Consider the following 19294-nt stretch of genomic DNA (forward strand, 5'->3'; position numbering starts at 1 on the left):
GGATTATTTTTTTAAGATACCACACAAACAAAAACTTCACAGAAAAAAAAATTTATTCTTTACGTCAAGTAAACAGAATTCAGGACTCCACATTACAAGCTTATTCATTTATAAAATAACCCTGTTTTGAAAAAAACAACCAAGTACGATCATAAATATAAACAACCAAAAAAGTGAGGGGTATTTACAGAAAAAAAGGTGAAAAATCAGGCACGGAATTGGAAAATTTGAAAAACCTAACCGATCGACTCACTCCAGCCGAAGGTTTCAGTGGTAGCTGACAGAGACCGGGATCTGACTTTGGGCGTTCTGTAACTTCCCGTTGACGATGAGGAGCAGCGGTGAATCCACACGTATGCTTTTAAAGTCATACGACTGTTGCAAAGAAGACACGAGGAGGTTAGACCCGCAGGCCCTAAAGTGAAATCTGACAAAACGACGCAGGAAATGCTGACCTTGTCTTTATGTGTGATGCTGTGACGCTTGACGTTGGGTTCAGGGACGACCACGGAGTCGCCGATCAGGACGCCCCAGTTGTCCGCCGTGTTGTAAACCATCACCACCAAACACGTCTCCTCGCTGTCGACCATCCCAAACGTACTGCAGAGAACGAACAAGGTGATAACAAAAACCAGAATCTCACAAAGTGTAACAGCAGTGGTCCTCATTTGTAAGTACATGATGATTAGACAGCACTCAGGAAAGTATTGACTGAGAGATCAAACTACAAAGCCTAAAGTTTGAGAGTAGTTCACTTACAAGGCCATGCGACCCTGAGAGGCCAGGCTGAACACCACCTTCCCCAGGGCGGCCACCCCGTCATTGTGGCCATGCGTGAGGGAGGAGAGGGGCCGCGGCTCGAGGCTGCCCACTCGACCGGACGGAGAGCGGAACTGCGGGGACGAGCACGGCCCCAAAGCGGACGTGTTGAGGTTTGACAACATCGTCTTCAGCCGACGGGTTTTCACCTTGCCCTGCACGCGCACACACACACACACACACACACACACACACACACACACACACACACACACACACACACACACACACACACACACGCACGCACACACATACAAAAAACAAAATCTTGGGCAAAGAAGGGATGAAAAAGAACAACCATAGCTGCACTTTGCTGCCACCTTGTGGTCAAAACGTGGATTGTGCACTTTTTCCACAGTAAAATTCAAGCACTTTTCAAGCATTCTCAATGAAAATTTTCATATAAAAATACAAACGAACTAAAGAAGACAGGTTCAACTCACTATAGTATTACATCATTTAGCAATGTTAATAATGTTTTATGGTTGCATTCTACATAGCAAACTTTCTGATGTTTTAGAAAAATAACTTAAAAACAACACTATGGAGCCACTTAAAACTCTTTGTTGTAGAACTACTGGACGACAACAACAAAACATAGGGTAGTGGTGGGACAGAGCAGCATGTTCGCCACACCTTGTTCTGGATGAGTTCTGTCACTTTCTCCAGATACTCCAGCAGCTGCTTCTCCTTCTCCAGTGGCTCCTCCCAGTTTGGGTCCAGCGCCGCCGCTCGGCTGTAGCCTTCGAGCGCGCAGCCGAACATCTCCTCGTAGTAGAAGAGGTTGGCTCTGTTGAAGTGCAGATCTGGCATGCTACTGGCAATCCTGTCCGCCGCCTCCATCGGAAGGAAACCATATTAGCGAATTTTTCAGTTTTAACAGCAGGAATAACGAGGGTATCCTTGTGTAAACTCACAGATTTTGCATAGGCGCTTAGAGCTTGTTGGGAGAATTGTGGGTTCTGACCGCAGTTGAAAAACAGAGACAAGTAGGCGTTTCCAAGAATGCCTGAAAAACATGAAACAGTGAATTAAAAGTAAAGTATTTAAAGAAGCATCTAGAGCTCCTTCACCATAATTCTACTTACACCATGAAGTCCCATCACCAGGATCCAGCTGCACCGCTTCCCGGGCCAGGTCCACGCTCTCCAGCACATGCTTCCCGTGTTGATCTTTGTTGGGTGTTGGCAGTTGCCTCAGCACCATGGAGAGGTTGCGTAGCGATACCTTATTCTTCTCCTACAATAAGTAAAAAGATAATGAAGTGATTAGGGTGATTAGATTACAGAGAAAACAATCAGTGCTCCTTGTCTAAGTGACGTACATGCTGCAGGGCACCAGTGAAGCAGTTCTTGGATGCAACCAGGTCTCCCTTTTTCCAGTACTGGTCCCCCAGTACGTTCCAGGCCTCGACCAGGCAGGGATCCAGCTTCACCGCTCGGGACAAGCACTCCTCGGCTGCAGCGCTGAAGTCCGGGGTCACGTTCAGACACCTGCCTTTCTGCAGCAGAAACTCTGCGTTGTGCTTTAAGATGTCTGACAGAAACAAACAAAATAAAAAAAAATTAGTTTGTGAATGATATTTTACAGTATTAATGTTATGAACATTTTGATTATGAAAATCTAGAGCCACCTTCTTTCTCCTCCAGCCTCATCAGTGTTTCCTCCATCTTCTGTTTGACGTCACCGTCTCTCCGACCGGCCTCCTCCACGCCGTGTGTCTCAAAGTAGCAATCTCTGAAGTTATGCAGTTCGTCCACCAGCTCCTGTGTTGGTAGAGGACAAGTGGTGAGAGCAATTCAGGCCACTGCTACAAAAAACATACAATGACAGAAAAACCAAAACAAGACAAGACCTTTGAGGACACAATTGCAGTAATCAATGTTACTAGAGATAGTCATTTAATCCTGGAAATGTTCTGCAGGTGATAGAAGGCTGGCTTTGTAACTGTCTTTATATGTCTGAGGAAGTCTGAGTGAATCACTCTATCCTGATTTCAGGCCTGATCATTAGTTTCTAGCTGTAATAACTGAAGCTGTGTGCTAACTCTAGATAGTAACATCTTATTTGTTTCTGTTCAGCTGAAGAAAACTATGGCACAACCATGAACGAATTGTTCTATGGATCTGCTCGACATTTGAACAGATTCATAGTTACCTGGTGACATTGTTTCAAATATCTCTTTCTTTGCATTTTTTAAGCGAACACCAGTGACATAAAATGTAAGAAAAGCGGCATGAAATAGAGCTCTAAATTGAGTGTGACTTACTTGATGATAAAGCTGTCTGTTATGATGCCTACAATTATACTAGCCTTTAGAGTTCACTTTACCTTTCCGCAATTCAAGACTTTCTTATGAATGTTATTTAAGCGTGTATTTGAAGTGAGACAGTATAACAACAGCTGACTGAAAATAACAAACTAGGACTCCATATCATTCCAATGACCTGCAGTGGTCAGAGGCTATGTTTGCTTATATCAAACTGAGTGACGGTGATCCAGAATAACCTACCTTGATGATCTGCAGCTCAGTTTTATCTTCTCCAGCTCCACTACTCTCCTCTTTCTCCGCCATCTTTGCTACGGTTTCGCTTGAAAAACAGCCTCGGAGGAACCCAACGAGTAACGGAAAAAAAATTCTCAGATGTTTTTTGAACAAATTCTACATTTAAACATAAAACCTGGCTGTATGGAGCGCTGCTAATGTTTCTTTATTATTATTATTTCAATACTGCAGAGCAATTTTTTCACAAAGGAAAAGAGCTTTTACTTTTAGGGACACCGGAAGTTGTCGTTGATAAGTTTCTTCTTCTTGCTTGTTTGCAGATTGTTGGCAAACAGCATTTGGTGCATTACCGCCACCAACCGAGAAGGAGTGTAAATAAGGACATCCAATCTAAAAGTGTTTTATCTTAAGCGTAACTGTTATATTTTTAATGAATGTTAACAAAGAAAAGTTATTCTTAAAATTACAAAATAACAACCCGGGCTTTTCGGAATTGAGGGCCTTTTTTGACACAACGGAACGGTTTTTTGGCCAAACAGAATTTCATTCCGGCGTTTTTTTCCCTATGCACCACGCATACTTCACTCTCGGGAGCGCGGATTATTTTCACCAAGTGTTTTGGTCCACTGTGACCAATTTCTGTGATCGCACAGCTCGGTGATCGAGCTCATCATGTCGGACACATGGAGTAACATTCAGGCCCATAAGAAGCAGCTGGACTCGCTGCGGGAAAGGCTGAAGCGACGGCGGAAGGACCCGGCGCAGCTGTCCGGGACGGGTACGTGAAGTTCGGGATGTGCACGGCGGCGGGAGCGGAGTCTGCAGCTTGCGGACATCGTTGCTGTTCCGGTTAATACTATGTTAAAATAATAGAAACTATCACTGGAAAACTTGATTAAAGTGAGATTGCCTGCGCGCAAGGGTTAATTGAAAGCATTAGATATTGAAAGAGCCTTTTCTTTTATTATAGGTCTGTTAAAATATTTGTTACTGCCATATAACTAATGTATGCCTTCTACATTTTGAATATTTAAAAATTATGCAACCCGTTTAGGAGTCCACTGATCGGATGGCTGACTTTGTATTAGGATAATAAAGTTGATATGAACGACCGATGGTAAAACGGGCAATTTAAATATTATTAGGATCTCACATTTATTAGAGATAATAAGTAAAACGAAAACTAACAAAGAAGTAACCTTTTGTTTTAACATATGACGATCAAATCCATTCATCAATCGAAGCATGAAGCCACTGTTAATTCCTCAATTGTCCATCCATTACGTATCGATCCTCTGATCAGCCGATCATCCACCAATCTACTATCCACGTATTCATCGATCTCCATCCAGATTTTGTATTACAAAATACCGACCTACAAAACACTGACCAACACAGTAGGCAAAAATGTACATTTAGATTCAAATATTTCCATTCAAACATAGCAAATAGTTATGCAGTAAATATGAATCAAAGTTATGGAATAAACCCATTGCCCTGGGTGTTCTCCCTGTGATTCCTTTCCAAATGGAAACATAACATTTCATCAGTTTTGTTCTCCACTCAGACGGCGGGCTCAGCGCTGAGGGTTCCACAGCCAGGAGCGACAGCCCAGCTCCATCAGCTCCCTCTACTTCTAAGGGGGAGACGGAGCAGCCACCGGACCCTGAGCTGGAGAAGAGGCTGCTGGGATATCTCTCCGATCTGAGCCTCTCGCTGCCCACAGACTCGCTGGCCATCACAAATCAGCTCAACAGTGTAAATCTCCCAACAGCGACGTGAGGCTATTTAACTGCATCTTTCGTCCCTTTATTTAGTGTGTCCATGTTGTATTTATCAACACAGGCGGAAGGTACGGTTACTCACGGATGCATCCAGAGTCTGCTGCTCAAGTTCTCCGCCCAGGAGCTCATCGAGGTCCGGCAGCCTACCTCCATCTCCTCCTCTTCCACGACTTCTTCTCCGCCCACCACCGTCGTCGTAGCCGTGGACCACACAAAGCTGTGGGCCATGATCGGCTCTGTGTCCGGAGCCCAAAGAGCCGGGGTCAAGAGAAAAGCCGAAGACCAGACCCTCGGCGGCTTTTCGCCTAAACTTCAGAGCTCCGCGTCTCCTCCTCACGCGTCCTCCTCCTCCATTACGCCGGCTTCCTCCCTGCAGCTGGCGGGATCTTCAGCGGCAGGAAGCGCTGCCGAGAAGAAAGGCCGCAGCAGCAAGAGCCAGTCGTCTCACGTGGACATGGAGATCGAGAGTCTCCTGAACCAGCAGTCCACCAAGGAGCAGCAGAGCAAGAAGGTTAGGAGTCGTTTTAGATATTTCAGGAAGCACCTTAATAGCCAGGAGAGTGACCAGAGGAGTCTCATTTTCAGTGCTTTTATTTTATTTTTGTCTTAAAGATGAGTCAGGAGATCCTGGAGCTCCTTAATGCCAGCACAGCCAAGGAGCAGTCCATCGTGGAGAAGTTCAGGTCTCGTGGTCGAGCTCAGGTCCAGGAGTTCTGCGATCACGGGACAAAAGAGGAGTGCGTCCGCTCAGGAGACACACCACAGCCCTGCACTAAGCTCCATTTCCGGTAGGTTGTTTACGCCTTCTGCTTAACAAACATTTTCATTTATTAAAGGTTTTCCAACTTGTTTTAATTATTTTATTCTGAATATATTGATTTTCTCTTACAAAATTTAGTGCAAACATATACCGTATTTTCCGGACTATAGAGCGCACCACACTATAAACCGCACCTACAAAAAAAAAAAAAAAACTGGAAACGTACATATATAAGCCGCACCGGGCTATAAGCCGCTGGTATCTCGCCGCTCTCAAGGACACCACGGAGGGCTGCGTCCTTAATAAACCTGCTACGCAGCCCTGCGTCTCCAACGCCGAACCATGGATTCGTTTGCCGAGCTTACCTGCAGCGGCTCTGATGGATGGCCTTCAACTTAAGCTGCATCATATGAGTTTGAATAAATTTCTTCGTCGTGCCAGCTGCTAGCATGTGCTTGTTCTAAATGAAAATCAGCGCTTTCTTCTTTGATTTCCAATTTGTCAAAATAGGAAATTTTGATTGACATTCCAATGATTCACATCCTGCTATAGAACCTCCTGGTGGTTGAATAAAAATCCACAGAAAAGCCACACCGGGCAGTAAGCCGCGTGAGAAAAAGTAGCGGTTTATAGTCCGAAAAATACGGTGTACGCTTTTAAAAAGTATATGGAAATGAGAGATTAAACACCACATCTTCACAGTGCAATATAAATGTAAAATGCCCTTTTCAGTCAGAAGATGGAGCTGTAATTGCTCTTTAAATATATATTTATTCTACACCAGGATCAGAACGACCAGTGTAGATTTTCACTCAGTTATTGAAGTAGGAGGACGTTTTTGCTGTCAAACATCTGTGTAAACAATCTTTAGCTGCTTAAAAATCTTCATTTGAAAAGTTTTGTGGTTTAAAAATAATTATAATCAAATGTAAAATCAAAACAAACTCCAAAATAAAGTTGTTGGGGTTTTTTTTTTTTACAGTTAAAGGCATCTCTAGAAACTCCTGCCATCAACTGATAGGACAAATCTTTACTAGTGTCGTTTTTTTTTTGTGCTTTTATTTATTATTTACTTCTTTATTTATGGGAAATCTGTAGAAGAATCAATAGTGAGTTCAGCAAAGAAAATAATTCAGGAAAAACATGCCTCCCTCTGACACAGTGTGGTGTTTTCTATGAGTTTATCTACATGATTTTGGTCATCTAGGAAGTTGTGAGTAAGAAAATAGTTTTAATTTAAATTCTTAAACGAGGTTCATTTTAGAAAGGACAACTAATGAGAAACTGTTACCATTGGTTTGAATATTAAAACACATTATATACTGTATGTTGAGCTGAGCTGCTTCTGAGAGCGAATTTAATATATTTAAATGTCAAATTCATCATCAAAGGAAAAGGTTTATATCTTGCTTTATTTTTGCTAGCACTTAAAGTGATCATTTAAATAAAAATTTTTAAATACATGGCAAAGATTTACAGCACCAAGCATTTTGTCAAGCAGCTTCCAACTTCTGTCTTTCAGCCGCATCATCAACAAGCACACGGACGAGAGCCTCGGCGACTGCTCCTTCCTCAACACCTGTTTCCACATGGACACCTGCAAGTACGTGCACTACGAGATCGACAGCCCCCCCGAGGCCGAGAGCAGCCTGATGGGGCCCCAGTCGGGGACCCCAGAGATCGGGCTGCACGCCGAAGATGCCGACAGCAACGTGGGCAAACTCTTCCCGTCGCAGGTGAGAGAAACGAGGAAAAACCCGCCGCCGAGAAGGACGAGGGGATTTTTTTTCCTCCACGGGTTGTAAAGCTGCTGTTTGGTCCTCAGTGGATCTGCTGCGACATCCGCTTCCTGGACATGTCCATCCTGGGGAAGTTCTCCGTGGTGATGGCCGACCCTCCGTGGGACATCCACATGGAGCTGCCGTACGGGACGCTGACCGACGACGAGATGAGGAAACTCAGCATTCCCGCCCTGCAGGATGACGGTTTCCTCTTCCTCTGGGTCACTGGGAGGTAAACAAAGCAACCCCCGACACTCGGTTTACCGGTAAAACACACTCTGTCCGTTGCAAGTCTGCTCCTGCATTGATACCCATCAAATCTATATTTAATCTCAATTTAAGGCAAGTTAATCATACCAAATTTAACAGATGGATCTTGTCCTTTCACAGGGCCATGGAGCTGGGCCGGGAGTGTCTCAGCCAATGGGGGTAGGTGCTGCTTTTTTGTCATGTTTTATTACCCGCTCTTTATTCTTCCCCTCCTCATTGTTTCAACATGGCGTCCCCTCAGCTACGAGCGCGTCGACGAGATCATTTGGGTGAAAACCAACCAGCTGCAGCGAATCATTCGCACCGGCAGGACGGGCCACTGGCTGAACCACGGGAAGGAGCACTGCCTGGTAAATTAAAGTCCAATCAGTCGTTCTTCCTGCTGCTGCAGAAGGCGAACGCCTGAAAACCACGTGGGCATCATATTTTGGTTTGTCTTCAGGTGGGGGTGAAGGGAAGCACGCAGGGGTTCAACCGAGGTTTGGACTGCGACGTCATCGTGGCTGAAGTAAAGCACCAGTCATCTTCAGACAACGGGTTATTATTTCCAGTTCCTGTCCGCTCGTAATCGTCTGCGCTCTCTGACTCAGGTCCGCTCCACCAGCCACAAACCAGATGAGATCTACGGCATGATCGAGCGGCTGTCGCCCGGCACCAGGAAGATCGAGCTCTTCGGACGACCTCACAACGTCCAGCCCAACTGGTAACCCTTTACTTGTTTAGGAGGTTCCCTGTGGGATCGATAAAGTGTTTTTGAATTTGAATTTCTTGTTGCGTCACCTGACAGATTCTGTTTTTAGATTCATTCAAGTCTTTTTTTTTTCTTTTTCTTGCTCATGGTTTTTTGTCGCCTCACCAATAATTTTTATGTCTTCTTTCACTGATCTTTTTTATTTTACTGAAAGAATCCACGGATAAATGTAATCTTAAACCGGGGCCATTTTACTCTATGCTACCTTAAATCAGGGTTTAAATCAAGACATTAAAACTCTATGCTCATTTTTTATGAAAAAAAAAATCGAAAATTACTAACGATGCTGCACAGAATCCTTAGATGTTTTAAATGTTAAAATAAATCTTGTAAAAGTCAGACTAGAGGCCTTAAAGCGGTGTCATAACCTCTCGCCGTAGCGCCCGGTCAGACTCGAGTTTCAGCGTTGTGGTTTCTGGTAAGTGTTTTCCACTCATAGGTCAAGAATGCTCCAAAAAATATGAGGAAATGTGAGTGTGGAGTTTTGAAATATCAATCTTTAACCTGTTTTGAGGACTAAATGTTGGCGTTCTCACGCTCTGTCCAGGATAACCCTGGGGAACCAGCTGGACGGCATTCATCTCTTGGACCCGGAGGTCGTGGCCCGCTTTAAGGAGCGATACCCAGACGGAGTCATCTCCAAGCCACACACACAGTGAGGATGTCACTGTGTGTGTGTGTGTGTGTGTATGTGCGGAGTTTGATTTAGGACTGATTTCTTTTTTAACTTTTATTTTTTTTATAACTGTGAATACTCTTTAATAAATATTTCAGGACAAGATGCATCGTCTGTGTTGTGTTTTAGATGAATGTGGACTTTTTGCTACTTGGTTGGGTGGAAAATGTTATATTCATTCTGGGTTATTTAATGACAGATTTGAGTTTATTTTACACCGCGGAACGATTTAGCAACAAACAACTCTGGGGAATTCTAAAAGCAAGATTTGGTAGGACAAGTTTAAATTTACTTTGGATTTTTCTCTAATCCACGCAAGGCGAAAGTGATCCACAAAAGCCCAAATGTATACATACACACTCTTTTAAGTTGTGTTCATTTGTTCACACATCAGTTTGTGTCATTTGTCTCCATCAATAATCTTTTGTCTTAGTTCTGGTTGGATTCTTGAACTCTGTTTGTGGCTTAATTTGTTGCTCTTTCCCAGGAGATTATTTTCAGTTTTTCCATTTCCTGGTGCAGGTGAGAAACAGAGAAATTGATTTTGACCACATTTTTAGGCAATTTCTTAATATTAGGTCCTCACTTAATAGAAAAAAAGAAAAGAAATCAATTATATTATTGCCTGTGATGAGTAATTGCAAATTTCTAACTGAAAATGTAAAATAAACCATAACATCAGAGTCACTTGATAAAAACAGGTTTTATTACAAATGTTGTTAGCAGACCACTGCAGCTCAGAATATATTAGTTTAGGTTGTCAGTGAGGAAATTATCCCCACATATGTCAACATGTAAGGTAAGCACATTAAAGTAGTTTTAAAACATTTCATATTTCAGAGTTTGGAAAAGAGTGAAAATTAAATAACAGCAGAGAAATGGAAAAGTCGCAGTATGGCTCAGTTTACTTTGTCCTTTTCAAAACATTACATAAAACAGCTGGAGTGACGTTTTCATGTGCGATCTCTGGGATATTTGACCTTTAACAAAAGATAATAAAAATCATGTTTTGCTTTTTAGTAATTCACTACAAGCTCGTGATTTTAGAAAGTCAAATATACTTGAACAAGTTAATATTAGTTATGTGCTTCAGATTGAGTTAGTCATGATAAATCTCTACAACTAAAAAAATGATCAATTTAAAATCAGCTGTGATGATCTGATGAACAAAGCGAAAAAAAAGCATTTTGTTTATATCACAAATATAAAAACAGAAAGAGCAGAATAGAAAACTTGCAAAATGAAAAAAATTATAATAATGCACTTGTTGGTGAAGAAACCTGTAAACGAACGTCCTTTGCGCTCCCATCAGTTTCTATAACGAGTCCTCTTTTTTTAATTTTTTTTAGAGCTGAGCTGACACATCCAGTCTGTTTTCCTCTCACTGAAAACCTCCCAAGAGTTCTCAGTATTTCAGGGCAAAGCTCTAGCTTGAAGACTCCCAGTCCGTTTGCCTCCCCTGCAGTTCTCCGCTCTGCTCAGTAGGTGGCGTCCACGGCGTTGATGTTGCTGTCCAGCTGGTGTCTGAAGGACAGCCGGGCCTTGGTGGAGAAGTAGATCTGGGATCCCCGGCTGAGGCTCCCCGCTCCTTCGCCCTCGCTGCCCCAAGACGTCGTGGAGGACAGACGAGGCTTCGTCTCCTCTGTGGGAACTGTGAGCGAAAAACACAAAACAGTTAAGCTAACTTTACTCATTTTTTTCTTAGTGTAAAAGACAAAACAAATAAGCTAACTTTACTCTCATTTTTGTTTTCATACTCATATAGTGTTTTGGTTTGAGCACCTTGCACTGACATTGCCTTGCAAAACTATTCATAGGTTTTAATTTTTGTTTTTGTTGTCATTTGACAGCCGCTGACTTTATTGTTTTCTATTGGAATTGTCCATGTATTATATATGTGACAAAAAAAAATGCTACGATGCTTTGAAACGACTCTATCAATGATTTGAAAACGTTGCATACATTTTTAAACTTTGTAGAAGCGCCTCTGTCTTACAGACGGAAACTTTTGCCCATTCCTAGCGAAATAGCTGAAGCTCAGTCAAACTGAATGGACAACATCAGTGATCATTTTTCAAATATTTTCACATGTTCTTTTTGACTAATGTCTGAACTTCAACCAGCCCATTTTAATCCATTAATATGTTTTTAATACGCATGTAAACCCATTCTATTGTAGCTCTTTCTCAGCTAAAAAAAGTATTTGTTTACAAGTCTTTTGCTGCTTCTAATAGGATTGTCCTCCATTCATCTTCTGGTCAACTCTGGCTAGCTTTTGCTTCCCTGCTCATGGTAATCATCCCCATTTCATGATGGGGATGAAATGGTGCATGCAATTGTAAATGGTGTAGATACTATTTACAATTTAGCAGTAAATGGCATCTACACAATTCCCTGAAAAAGTTGCAATAAATAATTCTTATCTTCACTCTTATAGTCACTACAATAGTACCACAAAATATCGCGATAAAACTTAAAGTCCATATCCTCGCCCCTACTTAACAACACTACTATTTAACTTGTGGTAGCCATGTGAAATCCCTACAAAGAAGTTTGCATTAACTTAAAATGTGAACAGTGTTCCCACCTGCTGCCTGGGGAGCCTCCCTGCTCTTGCAGCGCTCTTTGCACCGTCTGTAGAAAGGAAAACACTGCAGCATCTTCACACCCATGACCGCGCCGTCTGAAGGCAGAGAGGAATAAACAAACGTAAATATATAAAATGAATAACCAGAACTCAACAGTGACTGTCACTTCCTCTCCAGCTCTCAATAAAGCAGGTTTATCCGCCTGCAGCTCGGCTCGCAGTTCCCCCCGTCTCGTCACCTGGTCACAGTTTAATGGGATTATGATGCTGCACTTCAGAGCCACGGCAGCTTAATGTGGGTTGACAGTATCACTGAATGGCAGTGTGGCCCAGCAACCCGCCACTCAGTCGCTATTTACTGTGCCATCACCACCGCCGTCCCTCCCGCTCCCTAATCCTGGCCAATGGACGTCAGCGCTCTAATGCACTTCAAGGAACGGATCAGCTACCCAGTAACAGTCGGCAGTGGATTTGCACCGAGGTGACGTGATGCAAACATGTCCCAGCTAAAACAGGCGAACAGGTCCAGATATCTGCAGGGAAACACCAGCTTCCCAACCATCTTATTTTATTCATACAAGCTTCTTTTTTTAGCATTTAGTTTTACACCATTCAGTCAGGATAGTTTCTTTTCCAGACCAAAACAAGTCAGACCAATTCTGAACAATTCATCTGACCGAAGACGATGGGGTCCTTCGCTTGGAGACACAAAGTGTCTTTTTTTAATTTGAGTCTAATTGGGTTAACAAATGGGTCATTAAAAATGGAGCACAGGGACCAGAGAGACTATAATAGCTTCTTTTTACGGTCTGCAAGGACTGGATGATTGTCAGAGTTATGAATACTCTTAGGATAAATCACTGTTAACTGTTTGATGATGGCAACAAGCTGCAAGTGTTTGATACAGAATGTGTCCTAGTGATCCATAACTTAAATACAAACAGATCCAGTCTATATTTTTAGATTTATTTTTCTAGGAGCTCCTATCACATATTTTTCAAAACGATTTCATGTGGTTGTATGTGATATTGATGAGCAGTCAGCATCTTAAAAAGCCCAGAGTACTTTAGCATTTTTAACATTGGCAAAGTGCCTTGCCTACAAACTCATCATCCCTGTTCAAAACACTAATTTTCAGCTATTATTTTCAGCTACTATTTCACCAATATTAAAAGTTCAGCTTATTAACAACAAAGAAGCCTAATCTGAGTATTGGAGACATAAGGTAACAAAGGCGTTAAGGAAGTTGTCTAATTATGTCCTTTTGTAGTGTGAGCGACGCTTCTAGGTTACAGGTTACAAAAATTAAAAGCAACACTTCGTGAAGTTTTCTCACCAACTCCAAACTCAAAAATCCAACGAGGTTTCAAAGTGCATAAAACATCGTGAAAGATACGGTTTGTTTGTGCTTCTGATGGTTTTTGTCTGATTTAATCTTTCTGCACTCATATTTTCCACATTTATTAACAGAGTCGCCTCTCTGGAAGGGTCCATTGGTTGCCATATTGCTGCCAACAATGTCACGATCTCCTGAGACGATGCACTCGGTCCCAGTTTTTATCCTACTGCTTGTTCCACTGCCTCATAGTTTATCCGTTTAGCTGCTCCACCGACGAAGCTACTGCTGCTCTCAACCATGTGGACACAGAAAGGTGTTTGTGTGGCTCTCTTCTTCCTGTTAAAGGATGAACTTGCCTTCACATGGCTGCTCTGTACGAGGAATTGCTGCAAAGTCAAAGACTCCCTGCAATCAGCTAACTTTTACCCATTTAACTTATAACTCGGAGCAATCTGAGATCTGAATTTCAGTCCGTCTTTAAAATGTGTTAGACTATCGTAGACGATTATATGTTACTAATCCAAACTGCATGTTTGACATGAGGTTTTTTTTTGTGAACTTGCTGCTGTTTACACATCACCTGAACAATCAATGTGAGCGAATTACGTTGATTTTCCGACTCGAAGCAGGAATACGGTTCAGAGAGTTGTGTTGCCAAGGTGCGATTTCTTAAGACATTTCACACCACAGACACCTCGTGATCTAGGGGAATTGCAAATAAACCCTTCACGTCTTTTTAAAGTCAGAAAACATTTTAGAAAGCATAAAGATGGATGCAGATGCCTGGAGGATTCATTCGAGCTCTCCCAGGCCTTGCTGAAATAAAACGCCCACCTTGGCGCCGTACTGTGGGAAAACCTTCGAGTGTGTTAATCCCCTGAGCCCCATTGTTCACAGAGGGACAGATTTGGATATCTAATGACAAACACTAAAGTGTGATTGCAACATGAAGGAAAGTGGTGTGCTTTTTTTTTTTTTTTTGCTGGTGCTTGACTCAGTGGGGCGGTTCCATTGGAGACGTGACAGCGTGCGTACACAGACTCTGCTGCTGCTGGGACATTACAGACTTTTTTTCCAATAAGCATAAGAAACTTATGTCATCTTCAGCTGTAAAAAGCTGCATTTTGTCCTCACTTCCTCGTCCCTCCTCTCTGTTTCACACAGGTGTGGCTCTGTAATGTTAGACGTCTTACGGACAGCAAGTCTTTTTTGTTTAGCTGGATTTATACATGCTACCCGAGAAACAAGGGGTTAAGAAAGTATAGCACTTAAAAGATGAAAGAAAACAAAAAAAAAAGAAGGGGCAATACTGAGTATGTATTGTCCTGCACACAAACACCCAGAACATTAAGGCCCTGGTCAGTGGTGAGGAATTTTTGGGCGCAGATCTGGATTGGCTGTCAGGGTCTGGCAGCAAACGCAGAGCTGGGATGTTAGAGAGGAAAAACAACCTCACATGGCAAACACGTAGACCTACACACTGGCTGCAGAGGGGGACAGGGGGAAAAGAAAAGTTTTGAAGAAAACACAAAAAAGGCCAGTGGTACAGGATGGGAGAGATCAGAGTGAAGAATATTAATGCTTAGACATGAAATGTTGTTTTACGTTTTCATTCAACGCTCGATGCCAGAGGCCCGATTATGATCTGTGCTAATGTATCGTAACAGGTCTTCATCGTTTTAATGACATGTTTATGCATGTCTGTGGAGGTATTCACTTTCAGTTCAACCTGTCTGCAACAATTGCCGTCCAACCATTTCAAAATGTCACACCGAGGGGTGTGTCTGTTCAAAGATATTCCTATTAAATTTTTGATTTTGTCGATTTTGATTTCCCTTTAACAACTATAAGGAAATTAAGATATAACTTAATTCAAACTATGTATTTAAAACCTTTTTTGCTGTTAGCATGAATTATTTAGCTAATTTTTCAGTTTCTGAAAGACATTCAGAAACTGAAAAACTGAATACATTCAGTCTTTTGGTTATGTGCTTGGAAGTGTTGCTCTCTCTCACTCTTTTGCAGCCAAAGCAAACCATGTGGAGAAATACCTTCAGTTTTTCCTCTGACTGCATTTTGATACAGTCGAAGTTTGATAAATTAGTCTTTTTCACCTTGTGACCAGCGAGTGCTGTTCTTCATGGCACATTTACTATAAATTACCCAAGCTTAAACATAAGAGCTTTGTGCCTTAAATACATGCTTAGTTAATTAGTGAATCCTTAAATTCACATTAAATTCAAAGTTGTTGTAGATATCAATTATCTGCAGCTAAAATGAGATAAAGGTAAGCATTTTCTATTCTTTTATGACTGTATTGTTCATAAAAGCAATAGAAAACCTGTTTGTGCCACAAATTACTGTTTGAATATATTTGTTCATTTATTTTTTACCCCTTATTCATGCTGACTTGGGCAATTGCCCAAAAGCTTTTGCATGTAACAAAATCCACCACTGCGTGTAAATTTTAATACCGTTTTTAGCAGCAGCAGTTTCATTGTGGAAAACACACGACAGACGCACGCAAAAATAAATTATTGAACTACTTGAAAATAATTTTGACTCTCAACGTCAATTTTACGCTGTAAATATATACATTTGTATGATAGCAGGTGATTCATTTCTCAAGTTTTTAAAAGTAAAGCAAATTACAAAAGTGAAGAGCAGCATTATCTAAAAAAAATGTGATATTTATGATAGACTGGAAAAGCAGGATTTTCAAATTCCAGTTGAAGGAAGAAGTTGCTGCTTATTTGCATTTTGTTTGTTGGCATCACACTAAATCGTTTGACGCTCACGATATCTACTTATGACCAGCCATGGTAAATATGAAAATAACAACAACAAAAAAAAATTATTATTATTATCTAGTTCTGGTAATGGTAAACACCTCAACGATTAGCAAATCCTTTGGGATTTGAGGCTCGTTTAGGCCCCCTGCTGGCCTGGAGGCCTCAGGCAGAACCTTCATTTGCTTCTGCTTCAGACCAACTGTCCTGGTTTCTTAGGTATTTACATTAATATCATCTAAAAACCATATAAACTATCATTTCTACCGAAGAGGTAAATTTTGAACAAGAGATTTGCAAATGTTTTGTAAGTGAAAGAAAGTATTTGATGAATATAAAACAATGCCTAGATGGAGCACATCTTTCTGACATAGTCAAAAGAAGGAAATTATTCCTGTTTCCAAATCCCTCCTTTCTAATCTGCATACAGTTTCTTTTAGTAAGTACTTACTCATAGTGATGTAACACATGTACTTAAGCGACACAAGTAAAACAGCAACAAAGCGTCATAAGTTGCATCAAAAATCACCTTCTCAAACATGTAAGGTTGTCTTTAATGAAATCATTCTGGTCCATTTTGATGGACTTTAAGAGGCCGTTCTCTGCTCTGGGTAAAACTTGGGAGAGTGTGAGCTCTCGTTCATCTAACACTGTTTCAGTAATCTCGTCATCTGCATGAATAAACACTGTCTGTGTTTGCATTTTTAGCTTTCATGTTTGCTTGTCTAAGAGAGAGAGGTGCTGCCTCACTGTGACAGCGGAGGGAGGGCTGAACATCTATGAAAAAGGTCAGTATTGCCTGCAGACAGTTAACTGGAATAATAAGTGACTGATTCAGGCGTAAAGAATGAAGTTTGACAAGACAGTTTTCGATGAAAGAGTTGTCAGATCAAAACCAGGAACGTCTTACTGACACACCATAGATTAGTTTCATAGAAACTAATCAATGCATAACCTCGTATTGCAACAAGCACAACATCGGTTTTGTAACAATCGATGCCACTACTATTGTACTAATTTTACTTTTTTAATTACAAATCCAAAGAAAGTTGCTTTTCCTACCTGGCCCGTTTTATGTGTGGAGGAAAAAAACCGTATTAAGTGGTTTTCCAGCCGAAGCGCCTCTGATCAGTCCGTCTCCTCTGCTGCTTCCCTGTCGCTGCACACTCTAAATTAAAAACCCTTAAAGCAGCTCTGCTTCGTCCTGCACGTCCCGGGGATCTGCCTCCTGTCCTCTTGACATGGGGGGAAGCTTCCGTGGCGCTGAACTTTAAATAGGTTTCTGTAATCCCCGGAGCATGCTGAATGGGCACGCCTGCTTTCTCTCCCTCCCTTCTTCCCTCCATTCAGCTTTCGCCGTGTGCCGCCGACCTGCATGCTTCCTCCTGCATGCTCCGCATTGTTTTGCCTCCATGTGATCTGAAATAGCATTATAAATAGCTACAACTGTGTGAACTTTCCTATAGTTTTTTTTTCTTCATAAATATCCAGACATGTTGTTTTGAAGAGCTTGATTATCAAAGTTGTACCTGGTGATCTTTTAGTGAGGGCAAAGGTCCAAATTAAGTGCAATAACTTGACCCTGATCAGGTTTTTAACGTGTGGAAGCTCTGAAATAAACTAGGGCAGCAAATCAGGTAGATATTTAAACATTTTTCACAAACCTGATAATAATGAAATATATGAAGAAGATGTCTGTAAGAATCAGTGAAAGCCCAACCTCCTTAGGATGACACTTTCAATGCTGGGAAGTTTTTTTTGCTTCTTTTCTATTTAACCACAAACAGAACGTCAGCATGACTTTCATTGTAACGATTAACTAGTGGTCTGAACCATGGTGTGTGTCCATAACACATATTGTGCATTATATATTTATAATCATCCTGTTGATTACAGGAGAACAATGTTTCTGACTTTATATGAACATATTTCTCGTCAATGTGCAAAACTTACTAAAGTTGCACCAGGAGGTTAGTCAGGTACTGATTGTCGCTTAAGGGGAAACTAGTTTTAAGTTTCATGAAAAGGTAGGAGCACGTCGTGAACTTTACGGTTTCAAGAAATAAATTAGTCAGATCCTGCTTCTCTGAATCTCGTCAGAACAGCCCAGCAGGTTACTGCCGAGTACAAGCAGGAGGAACTGTGTGAAATTATGCAAACTTCCTCGGCATCAACTTTCTGTGGATTCGCTGAAGCTCCTGAATGTGGGCTGACGGATGCGGGTCATTTCGCTCCGTCTCTGTTCTGTGCTTCAGCAGATTTTGTGTTTGCTTCCCGCCGGTCTGCTTGGGGTAGGAAATGACAGCAAATTATTCAATCCCTCTTTGCATAATCTATTTAAAGTCGACTAGAACCGACTGTGAGATTCCAGCAAATTATAAGAGATACATTGGTTTGTAAAGTTGTAGAGAAAGAAAATGTAAAACGTCTTCAGAAAGTGTTATACGGTTAAAATGTACAAGATAATTTTTATTTGCAACTACGGTTATTATAATTATCATAATATCAGCAGAAATAAAATGAAAAGTAGAAAAACAACTAATTAGTGAAAGAAAAGCGATCCTTAATGCGTGCGAACAGGAGTTTGAACAGTAAACGAGTCCAGGCGTTGAAGGAGAAGGATTTTAAGTAACCTGCCATCGATCATCAAGAGGCGGAGAGGAGAGCAGAGTGTTTGGAGACGAGCGTCAGCAGACACTTCTGATAAAAGCATGGCTGCCATAGTGAATATTTCTGTCATGGTTATTCTTTGAAAGACCATAGAAACTATCAAGAGACACCAGACTCTGACTGAGGAACCGTTTACTCGAACTTGAGTTGAACATCAGCAGCAAATGTCCAAGTTGTTCAGTTCTGATGTTATAACCTAACAGACAAATCTGTTTCTATACCTATCTACATCAACCAATACTGTAGAGTCACTATCAGCTCCAGCAAAGGGTCTGCAGCCTGTCAAAACAGCTCTTAATAACTTTAGGTAAAAATTAGGAGAAAAAAACCCCCAAAGCAACTAATGTTTTAAATATAGATATAACAAATGCAGTTCTTTCCTGGAATATTTGTATTGAATTTCTTTAACTAAAATATACTAAATAACCAGAAAAATTTTGAGGTTGTCTTTTTTCAAAATGTTATGTTTGTATCCTTAAGCAAGTTTTAGCATATTTAGCTGAACTGAGGGCAAAAATGACTCTCTGGATTATACAAATCAATAAAATGAAACCAGACGTTT

The 19294-nt window shown here is 41.4% G+C and overlaps 3 protein-coding genes across 3 annotated transcripts; 1 reads left to right on the plus strand and 2 right to left on the minus strand.

Annotated features, from left to right (window-relative positions):
* Positions 1 to 35: 35 nt before the first annotated feature.
* ttc5 (tetratricopeptide repeat domain 5) lies at positions 36 to 3601 on the minus strand. The gene is made up of 9 exons (XM_008428026.3): positions 3332 to 3601; positions 2453 to 2585; positions 2144 to 2355; positions 1908 to 2058; positions 1737 to 1828; positions 1456 to 1656; positions 760 to 974; positions 456 to 600; positions 36 to 375 (listed from the first exon to the last, which is right to left on the minus strand). Exons 1-9 carry the CDS (start codon positions 3392 to 3394, stop codon positions 268 to 270), a joined length of 1320 nt encoding a protein of 439 aa, XP_008426248.2. The 5' UTR covers positions 3395 to 3601; the 3' UTR covers positions 36 to 267.
* A 120-nt stretch (positions 3602 to 3721) lies between these two features.
* mettl3 (methyltransferase like 3) lies at positions 3722 to 9452 on the plus strand. Its single transcript, XM_081599057.1, has 11 exons — positions 3722 to 4103; positions 4893 to 5083; positions 5171 to 5620; positions 5722 to 5897; positions 7392 to 7605; positions 7695 to 7882; positions 8041 to 8079; positions 8162 to 8270; positions 8363 to 8428; positions 8511 to 8623; positions 9219 to 9452. The coding sequence occupies exons 1-11, from the start codon at positions 3998 to 4000 to the stop codon at positions 9328 to 9330; spliced, it is 1764 nt and encodes a 587-aa protein (XP_081455183.1). The 5' UTR covers positions 3722 to 3997; the 3' UTR covers positions 9331 to 9452.
* Positions 9453 to 10031: 579 nt separating this feature from the next.
* Positions 10032 to 17324, minus strand: LOC145548532 (uncharacterized protein C17orf114). Its single transcript, XM_081599059.1, has 3 exons — positions 17125 to 17324; positions 11935 to 12030; positions 10032 to 10998 (listed from the first exon to the last, which is right to left on the minus strand). Exons 2-3 carry the CDS (start codon positions 12017 to 12019, stop codon positions 10826 to 10828), a joined length of 258 nt encoding a protein of 85 aa, XP_081455185.1. The 5' UTR covers positions 12020 to 12030; positions 17125 to 17324; the 3' UTR covers positions 10032 to 10825.
* Positions 17325 to 19294: the final 1970 nt, after the last annotated feature.

The sequence above is a fragment of the Poecilia reticulata genome, chromosome 18, assembly GCF_904066995.2.
Source record: "Poecilia reticulata chromosome 18, P_reticulata-male-v2, whole genome shotgun sequence".
NCBI classification, from domain to species: Eukaryota; Metazoa; Chordata; class Actinopteri; order Cyprinodontiformes; family Poeciliidae; genus Poecilia; species Poecilia reticulata.